The 11034-nt window shown below is 36.2% G+C and overlaps 1 protein-coding gene across 10 annotated transcripts in view; it reads left to right on the top strand.

The window, feature by feature from the left end:
* PLCB4 (phospholipase C beta 4) overlaps positions 1–9970 on the top strand; it is a 414850-nt gene extending 404880 nt beyond the window's left edge. For 8 of the 10 annotated variants that reach the window (XM_054467181.2, XM_063659441.1, XM_054467170.2 and 5 more), the window contains 4 exons: positions 2262–2319; positions 2759–2845; positions 6207–6243; positions 8412–9970. In XM_054467181.2, coding sequence (XP_054323156.2) covers positions 2262–2319; positions 2759–2845; positions 6207–6243; positions 8412–8500 — 271 coding nt within the window. In that variant the 3' untranslated portion in view covers positions 8501–9970. The remainder of the gene's footprint in view (positions 1–2261; positions 2320–2758; positions 2846–6206; positions 6244–8411) is intronic. The other 2 variants (XM_063659442.1, XM_063659443.1) reach the window with 1 other exon arrangement.
* Positions 9971–11034: the final 1064 nt, after the last annotated feature.

The raw sequence follows: 11034 nt of genomic DNA on the forward strand, positions 1-11034 counted from the left end.
TGTGCCAATTAATAGCTTTTTACCATCTTTTTCAAATATGTTACAAAGTAGACTTTAGCTCGGTTGAGGTCAAATTATCTTCAATTTGGAGTTACTGCTGACTTAATTAGCAAGGTTCTTAAAATTTATCTTATTTTGAAAACTGTACTTATTTATTGTAACTTTCTATTTTTATTTGTGCAACTGTATGGGGGTACATGAGAAAACTTTACATATATACAATGCCCAGTGATCAAGTCAGGGCATTTAGGTTGTCCATCACCCAAGTACTATACATTTTTGGCTAAGTATTGTCACCCTACTCTGCTATCTCTCATAAGTTTGTATCCAGTGGTATGTGGTTCCAAAATATCTACAAATTGGCTGTTTTTTAAAAAATAATTTTTCTATACCAAATGATAGTTATATTCTAAACCCATACTGTGTGTATGTTTGTATCCACTTTATCAAACTAAGGAGAAATAAAATTTAAAAATTTATCATAGCACTAAGAAAGATATATAGAAACTGAAAATCATAATTACATTTTTAGATCAAAGAAGACATTTTAACAGAAATTACCCAATATTTATAACTGAATGACAATGTAAACACTATTTATCAATGTGTAGAGGGTAGTTAAAGTGATATTTGGAGTGAAAAATATAGCCTAGATGCATATATTTTTTAAAAGATGTGAAAATTAATGAGCTAACCACTCAAAGAGAATATGAAGTTGGAAAAACAGAGTGAACCCAAAGATCTCTGATGGAAAGAAATAAATTTAAAAAGCAAAAAATACTGAAATAGAAAACAAAATGCAATAGAGAACATTCAGAAAAACAAAAGCTTATTTGAAAAGAATAATAAATCAGTTAACTTTCACCAAGACTAAAGAAGAGAGAGAAAGCACGAATTAGTGATGTTAGGAATGAAAAGGGGAATTAACTACAGAGAAAAACGCTTTGAAAAACTAAGTCTACTATTAAAAAAAACTACCAATAAATTTGAAACGTTAGATGGAGTGGAGAATTGCTTTGAAAAATATAAATATCCAAAACTGACTGAAAATGGAGAAAACCTGAACAGACTGACAATTATTACAGAAGTTCAAGAAGTTATAGGTCTTTTCACTCATGATAAACACTCTACCTCACCAGTAGTCAGGGAAATGCAAGTTAAAACAATGAGCAATGCCATTCCATAGGAGCATCCAACTGACAGAAAGTCTGATAGTACTAAGAGTGGGCAAAGATATGGGGAAAGAGTAACACGCAGACACTGCAGATGGAAATGCAGTTGGGGACAACTGGATTGGAGTAAGGAGGAGCCTGTTCGTACCCTGCCAAGTGGCAAGTCTGAGTATACACCCTACAGCAGCCTTTGCCTGTGTGCACAAGAAGATATGCACCATACTTCATCCACCCATCCGTTTATTCAACAGACACTTATTGTGTCAGCTATTACAGGGCCCACGCGCCTGATCGTTGTAGCGTTGTTTGAAAATAACCTAATTTTTGTTAATGGCAATGAGGAAATAGTGTAGTCTGTTCATAAATTGAAAAATCCATACAGCAAATGAAAATAATGAAGTGGTTTGGAACATAGGTGTATCTCTAAAACATAAGACTAAGTAGTAAGCTATAGGAAGAAACCCAGACTATGTTACTCTATGGGTACATTTAGAAAACACACGAAATGATACCACTGCGCCCGGCCAGCAACATCAGCATCACCTGGGAGCTTACTAGAAATTCAGACCTCCCACCCCAGGCCCACTGGATCAAAGTCACTAAGGGGAAGGCACAACAGTCTGTGGTTTTTATCATCTCTCCAGGTGATTGGTATGCACAGGAAAGTTTGAGAAGCTCTTATATTACACATGGGCACATCTATATGTGGTTTAAAATATTAAAACATGGGTGAGAAGATCCACACCAAATTCACAATAGTGGTAACCTCTGGGGAGAGAGGAAGAAGGAAAACTGAATCAGGAAGAATACAAATGGGGCTTTAATTACATCTGGAACTGTTTATTACCTTTAAAAATGTGAGATAAACATGGCAAAACATTAATATCAGTTAATCTGAGGGATACATACACAGATTTTTAAATATTCTTCTCTGGACATTATATGTTTGAAAATACTGCAATAAAAATTAGAAAAATAAAGCAATAATTCCATCCAGAGAATTTGATGGAATATAGCTCTTTATTATTTGATATAATATTAATTTCATTCAATGTCATACCAACCATTATTTGTGCTCATTGCTTTTAGGCGAGTCAGGGAGTTAAACAGCAGCAACACCAAAAAGTTTCTGGAAGAAAGAAAGAGAGTAAGTATTTTTTTATATTTTTGGCATTCTTCCTTAAAAAAACTATAAACAATAACTCATGCTTAGCCACCAGACCTCTAGCTAATTTGCTTAATTTGATTTTTCTGTACATTAAACATTCTAGCTTCTCTGCTCCCTGAAAGCTAAAATAATGTTTCACTAAAATCTTTAAGGTAATGATTTGGCACCGTTTTATACAGAAAATGAAGCCAGGTTTAGTCATGCGTAAGTCCTCTATTATTTTCTAAGATTTTAGCAGGAAAGATCTTCCCAGAAAGAATTATGAGTTTAAACTCTCCAAATTTTGAGATGATTTTTAAAAAAATTATTATCTCTTTCACTTAAATTATAAAGTTACAAGTCATCTCTCATCCCTGTTTTAAGATTGGAAGCCAAAGTTTATCAGAATTTTTTTTTTTTTTTTTTTTTTTTTTTGCAGCTTGCAGTGAAGCAGTCCAAAGAAATGGATCAGTTGAAAAAAGTCCAGCTTGAACATCTAGAATTCCTAGAGAAACAGAATGAGCAGGTATTTTACCTAAAATACATAAAAACATGCAGGCAGCTAGCCAGCTTTGGGATACACATGCCATGGCCCACAGTGACCAGTGGCTTGCATATTGTAATTGAAAGGTAGATAGAAGAATTTGTTGCCCATTACTATATTTTCTCCATTATATCCAAAAAGAAAAGAAAGTACCAGTTTTTGAAGCAGGAGCAGAATCTGGCTGTGCCAAAAAAAGAATATTTGGATAAATTATGGGGATTATGGGGATTCTAAGAATGAAATTACTAAAAGTGAGAGGATGAAGAAAAGAGATTACGAAGTATTTCTCCATTTTCATTTAGAGTTTTATAATTTGCAAACTATAGGCAAGGGATATGATGTTTAAAAGCAAATGAGAGAAACCACCTATTTTCAAACTCAATCTGAAAATGAAGTTTAAAAACCTTCCTGGGGCTTACAGGTGGTATCTAAAGTCATGAGCCCCCATCACTCTACAAATCACTGAGCATGAGTGGATACCATAGTCTTGGTGCTTTTTCCGTGCAAGATAAGACACTAAATAAAGAAATATACACAAATAAAGAAATATACACGAATTATCCAGGCTGGGCACAGTGGGCTCATGCCTGTAATCCCAGCACTTTGAGAGGCCGAGGAGGGTAGATCAGGAGGTCAGGAGATCGAGACCATCCTGGCCAACATGGTGAAGCCCCGTCTCTACTAAAAATACAAAAATTAGCTGGGCCTGGTGGCATGCACCTGTAGTCCCAGCTACTCAGTAAGCTGAAGCAGGAAAATCACTTGAACCCGGGAGGCGGAGGTTGCAGTGAGCCGAGATCACACCGCTGCACTCCAGCCTGAGCGACAGAGTGACTCTATCTCAAAAAAAAAAGGAGTTACCCAAACACCAAGTGTTTAGTTAGGCCAATGGGCATATACCAGCACCAAGATAAATGTATTTTTCTCTGGTGCATAGTACACGTGGGCACCTTTCCAAATGGGCTACAGCCCATCAGCCTTTTAGTGACCTTTAATTTGATGGAAATCTCTCTAGTTCCTATGACAACAAGACCCTCAGTTATCATTTACATTTCAGAGTCTCTCAGTTCAAATGTTATTCTTTAGGTGTAGTTGGTATAGAAGTTTTTATTCCTAGGTAATTCAATTTAGAAACGGAGAGGTTTTGATGAAATTTGTACTTGTGCCACATTATTCCTTCCTGTTTTCTCCCATCTATAAAACAATCCTATTTAAGGAATACTTTTTTCCAGAGTAAATGACTCCCCTTAAAGAATACTTAAGTAGGAATTATACTAAAAACTATCTTTTGAGAAAGTAAAAAAAAAAAAAAAAAAACAAACAAACATAAAATCATTTTTTTGTATGACAATTGGGTAACAGATAAATCTGACTTCTAGTTTCAGATTCTTTACTTTTTGGTGGACAGAAATTTTATTCATCAACATACTTCCTAGTTATGTTTCCCATTTCCTTTTCAGCTAAGTGCTTCTATTCATAAGCAAGTCCACTCCAAGGGGACAATACATGGTTATTGTCCCATAGGTACAATTCATTTGACCAACTCATAAACACATCGTGTTCTGGTACAAGTTACCTAGCTTATGTTTTTGCTCTTAAAGCACTTCTCAGAAAGTGCTCCTGGGGGAAATGTGGGAATATGAATAAGGATAAAGCCACCATCTCCAAAGCTTTAGAAGTCACTTCAGTGATTCAACAATGGGTAGGGATAAGGATGCCTTGGAGAAGGTTTTTAAAAATTCTCCCTAGAAGAAGGGCACAGTGAAAGGTAAGGCACAGTTATGTGTTAGTTAACTAAATTAAGAAACTACTTGGAAATTAATTGTGTTGCTTAGCAACAAGTTTGACTAAAGAATGTAAATGTGCTCAGAATTACTCATCACTACAATAGTGGTGTATGCCAGAGCTAGAAAATGCAGTCATCTTGTGTCGCTAGTTTTGGAGCTGAAGTACATAATTTTTAAAAATCACTTTGAGCTTTTATCCTAATACATGGCTGATTCAAGCCACACCAGAGTTCTTGCATTAAACTGCTAGATTAGTGATAGCTGTATTGATTAGATTGTATTGGGAGGGTGCTGGCTTTTTGTTCCAGAAATTCAAATAATGTCTTTTAAGGTCTACCACCCACAGCTGACACTTTGAGTCACAAAAGCTTGGGAAAGCATAGAACATGAAAAGGCTTGAGACCTGATAAAGATTTAATGAGATTCAAGGAAAAGACATTCAAGATATACTGATGCTTCTGGCAAGCAAAGAATTTGGACTTGAGTTTCTGTGTTAAGCTTTGCTTTAGAAATATGGCCTGTTCAATTGCAAATTCAATCCCAGATCTTTCTAGTATACATTTTTTGGCATTTAAGGGTGAGAAAGCTCTCAATTCACAGTTACTCTGTATGGTACAACACTGTCATGGGCACAGTACAAAAGATACAGTGACTTCATTTCTTTCCTCATAAAAAGACAAGGTCTGGAACTATATACTATAGCTGCCTTCATAACCAGGTAAACATTTCATCAGCAAGAACAGTTCTCTGTCTCCAGACAATGCAAACTTCTACAACAATCTTCTAAATAATTGTTAAATCCCAAGACATTTTTTCTAAGCCAGAGATAAATGTAAACATTCTCCCATGGTATTTCCCTCAAAGGTTTCTTTCTGTTCTCCTGTGACCCTACTCCTAATCGGTGTCCCAAATCTCCCCTTCCAAAGCAAGGCCTGGAATGGATTCAGTCCATTAGCTAAACCAGTGTTGGGGGCACTGGCAGAAACAAACCAGGCGTCAGTATGTTTTGGTCCTGATTCTGGATCCTCACCTTCTAGGTTATTTGTAAGCCACTTTATGTCCTTGCCTACTTGGTCAGCCAACTATTCACTTAACACTCTGAAGGTTGGGGATGTTTTTCCTACTTGAGTTTTTTCATAGACTTCCCAGCTACACAGTATATCTCATCTGTCTTGACATGTACCATTTCAAACATTAACGACTCCATCACTGTCAATTTTCGAGTCTCAAAAATTGATTTTTATCATCAATCCTTTCATTTAATAAAGAGAGGTAAAAGGTTTTGCTTAAAGGCCAGGTTCTCCACTTACTGCCACAGAAGAGAGGCACAGTCTGGGGATGACAGGCGTTGGTTGTTTGTTTTGTTTCTTTTTTTTCTGTTGAGATCAACTAGGGGAAAGTTTGTCACTGAGGGGTGTGTACATGTTTTATCCTTAGCTTTTTGCTTTTCTGTATATGGTTTTGCATTCATTTTTCAAATTCACTTCAGTATTCATTTATTTTCTTTGTTTTGTATGTATGACTCAATTTTGACATTACTATTTTTGTACAAACAGCTTTTGAAATCCTGTCATGCAGTGTCCCAAACGCAAGGTAGGACCGAAACTCTGATAAGCAAGACGTTGCTTTCCTTTTCGACTACGTCCATATTCTCTGTGCAGTCTCCATTTATGAGTCACATCTGGTCATAACTAATATCTGAAGGGTTTGGATTTAAAAGCTTGACTATTCCGTGCTTGGATTTCTGATGTCATATTCATGCCAAAATGCCCAAAGTCTTTAGAGAATTACTTCTGAGGGTATTTGAGCCTGTATTTTCTATTGCAGATCTAGGAAACAGATCATGGTAATAAAGACATAACCAGAACAGTCATGTGCAGCTGTCATTTGGACTGACCAGAGCTAAGACAGGGTCACAAAATCAGATCACTCACAAATGTTAATATGACTCCAATTAATTTTTAAAGCACCTGCTAAAAGTTGGTTGGTGGTTTTTAATGATGGAGCTGTGCTCTGCATGTAGAAACATTACACGATGACTCTTGTCATGCTCTCTGCTAAGTCCCATCTGCCAAAAACCCTAATCACTCCTCATAAGTAAGGTGATCATATAATTTATTGTCCATGCCAGGATAGTTTTGAAAGTGAAAGGCAGCTCTGTTCATAATATCTAGGACTACAGGCATAAACTGGAATTGCCTCAGACAAATGAGAATGAATGGTCACCCAACTCATACAAGAACTTAGCTGTTGGAATAGTGTTGTAATGTCCTATGATTCTTCGTTCTACACCGTGGTCAATACTTTCTTCAGAAGCTAAAGGGGGACAAGCACAGAGAATCATTTGCTACTATTTACTGAACTTGGAAGTATTTAATTTCCAGTGCTGATAATGTTTCACTGTCATCCCTTATGAATACTGTTTGTGTCATAGTTTCATGTTTGTATATTTTTCTCCATTTCTTCATTTCTCTATTAGAGTATTACTATACTTTAGGCATAAAAAATATCTGGGCAGAGGGAACCACCCATTCCAAATTTACACAGAAAGATTTAATTCTTTGGTGTTATTCTATCCATCCTCACCAAAATGAAACTTAACGCCAAAATATAGAAGTAAGAAGAAGAAGGAAATCACAGTATAGTCTGTGAGTTAAATTAATTTTGTCACAAGAATTCATTTGGAAGATGCTTCTCATATAATCTACAGAGTTGACCAAACCCCCTCCCAGTGACCTTCCATTTAGTTGGAATATCTAAGCAGACATAAATAGTAACATCAGGGCACTTCAGAATCTTCCTCCGATTTATATCTTCATAGGTCCATGTTTCTATTTTCAAATGTCCTTTATTTCAAAGCAGCATGTCACTAAAAAAAGAAATGGGCAATCCTCATTCCTCAAAAGATACGTGCATTGGGTTGGGCAAAAGCATCCAGGCTACCAGTTGAATAATAAAAGTTGAAATGTACTATTTGATTTTTTCCTATGTTTCCAAGCAAGTATTTCTCACCAGACACTGCCCCCATCATATCCCCTTTCCTCTTCTCGAATTAGCTGGTTTTCTTAGTGACAATCTGAACTCGTGAGGTTGAATTCACCATTGCTTACTTCCTGGTAGTCCATAAAAAGTACCCTAGAGAAGTAAGAGCCCACAGGGATGGAGTTTGCCCAATAAGATTCCTGAAAGCCTGCATGTTCCTGTAACATTCCATTTACAGAAGACTCCAGCCAATCCAATGTAATATGCTCTCACCTGAACTTCTCTATCAATTATATTTTTAGGGAATCACTTTTAACTAAATTTCAGGCTATTTAGGAAATAAGTAATACATAAGCAATACTTATTCTAAATGTGATAAAATTATCTACACACAGTCAAAGCAACGTGCCAATGTGTAGAAACTAAATCAAACAGTTTGTGGTATAGTCTAAAGATAAAGCAAGCGGTCTACCCTCTTCTCAAGTGGTTCTCCTGGCACTGTGTAAACCAGTCCCCAAAATGTAATGTGTATAAAAACTTCCTGGAGATCTTGTTAAAATGAAGATTTTAACTGATTCAATAGATCTGGGGTACACTCCAAGATTCTACGTTTCTAAGAAGGTCCCAGGCAATACTGATGCTTCTTGTACATGGACCATATTTTGAGTAGCAAGGATGTGGTGACAGGATCATATTTATGGGAGAAGAGAGGCCAGGGTTGTTAAGTGCCTTCAGATAAGGATTTCAACACATGTAAGGCCATGTTTCTGATGTTATAGGCGAAGGAGATGCAGCAGATGGTGAAATTGGAAGCCGAGATGGACCGCAGACCAGCAACAGTAGTATGAAACTCCAAAATGCAAACTGAAGCAGCAAACCCACAAAGCATCAAAAGATTCACTCACAAACTTCTGAACACAAACTCCACGAATGAAAGCTGTTTATTTTGTTTCCTTTATGTGTAAACAAGATGATATCTGAAACCAGAGAGACTTGGAATGTCTGACTGACTTCTATTTAACAGCTTGAGTATTGCATTTCCTTGGCCAAACAAAGGTAGCTACAAATCCACAAAAATTTACTATTCCAGTAAGGCAGAGTTCAACCATTGCTAATACAACTTAAACATGTTTGCTATAAAATACCATCACAAGTAAATTAGCTTGGTGTTAACAACTCTCCTTTGTGATGCCTTAGGACATGTTTGAACTGCAGCAAAAAACAAAAACAAAAACAAAAAAGAGTGCATTGGCAATTTCATAGCAAGTGCATGCACTAGGAAAAGAAAACTCTGTCTACAAATTTATTAGCAGAAGTGATGGTCTGCTAGACAAATAATTTTGCAAAATTTTTCTACATCTAAGTTACCTCATCAGTAAGTGCCATGTCTCTACCATGCCATCAGAGGCTAATTTCCTGTAAAAGTTGTGGAAATTGTTAGAACAATAGAAAAATAGAGCAGTGTATGTGTGCCAAAACTCATCATTACTCAAAGGAGAACTGTGTTAGGCACATTTAAGAAAGTTTACATCTGACATTGCTTTATAGGAATGGTTTCTGCAGATTCCAGATATTACAATTCACACCATAAAGATTGTGAAGTGGTTATTGGCAAATGTTTGTAAATGTGACCATGTATAAAGTATTTATACTCTAATTCACACTGTTAGAGAGCAAAATCATCTAAGTATTGCCACATGACAAGATTAGTAAACAGGAATACTAGAACTATGTTTGCATGATACACAAGCACCAATAAAGACTAATCCATACACAGTTAACCTAATGCCAAATAAATACTGGTTAAATAAATGTATGGCACAGAATATAATTTGACTATCAAGACTTTTAGCATAATGAAGAACTCTCTCTCTATATATATGTGTATATGAATTATGTGGGCATTCTTGATACTTCAAGTTCTAGTTTGAAAAAAATACATAACTAATTTAATTTTACACAAAAATATTTATGCAGATTTTCAGAATTTCATATCAGGAAATGACCTTTTTATGTCTGTTAAATATCAAAACAATTTGCTACAGTGTTAATCTGCATGGTCTTTAAGCCTGCTGTAGTTGAGTTGCAGACAGTGCATGAAAAAGTATTCCGCTGGGAATTGAGCCATGCCACCAAAGCCAAGAGGAGCGCATGGAAACCCAGTAGTCTAGAACTAATCAGATTACTGATTTTAGGGCACAGCACCAAATGAATTGTTGTATATGCTTGTAAAAATTGATTCTGTGTGTTCCTCTGAACAAAGCGGAGAAAATGATGATACCATCAATATTGAAATTAAACTTCCAACTTCTCTAATAAAAAATTAAAACACGCATAACACTCGTCAGAGTATTTGCTCCCAAGACACATTCTAGCAAGTGTTTTGCCTTTTTCATATACATGATATCATCGTTATTTTCAAAGGGGGCTTATTAATACCCTCAGCATGTTTTTCACCCAAATGATGCAAAACATGCAGATTCTAGTTGACTTCAGATGTAATAGACTTGTTTTTCTCCTATTTGTGATTTGAAGTGGATTCTGTAAAAATATCTCTTGTTCTTAGTTTCCTTATCTGTAAAACAGTGGAGTTAGACTACATATCTTTTGACACTAACATCTCATGAAAAATTATGGTTAGTAAAATGTCACCACATTTGGATTGCCAATTTTCAAAGATTCTGAGTGGCTTCTCATCATCAAATCAAATCAAATCCAAGAGCTCAAGTATGCTCACCATTCTGTAACACTTGACCGAATTCATCACTTGCCTCCTCTTGTTTCTGCTTTGGAGAGGTACTACTAGTTTTTCCATTTTTCTTATTTCTTCTCTGGCTTTTCATCCTCCTAGGCTACCATAAGCATTTATATTTTCCAGTTTTTTGTGGAACCAGTTTTTTTTCTTTAATCCAGGTTACTTTTAGTATTTGAGACATCATACCATTCATCCATTGTAGCAAGATTAAAATGTACACACAACTGAAATGTGCAACAAAAGCATGTGTTACCTGCTATTGTAAGTTCATATTGCACTCAAACCTTGCATTATCCCTTATTATGAAGAAAAATTAATAGCCAATTAAAGTAACTCAGTGTCTTCCAGTTTTGTTTTTTTTTTAAACATTTTCAGGGACATGTTTAGTTACTTGAGAGTCAAATCCCCTGTTAGAGATCCCTCCCCATTCAGGAGATCTTGCTTTTTTCCCCAGATGGCATCTGGGTGTGAGGGAAGCTCATGTGTCCACCTGGCAATTGGTAGGAGCATCTGGTTTCCCCATTGTTGGACAGGTCCTAACTGCACTCTACTGCAGCTTTGCAAAGTGGGCCTTTCCACCCCAGTGGTTCAAAGTCCCTGCTCAGCCAAGTCCTCATTCTGGTATCAGTTTATTCCAGCATTCTTCT

Source organism: Pongo pygmaeus, chromosome 21 (assembly GCF_028885625.2).
Source record: "Pongo pygmaeus isolate AG05252 chromosome 21, NHGRI_mPonPyg2-v2.0_pri, whole genome shotgun sequence".
Classification (NCBI taxonomy): Eukaryota; Metazoa; Chordata; class Mammalia; order Primates; family Hominidae; genus Pongo; species Pongo pygmaeus.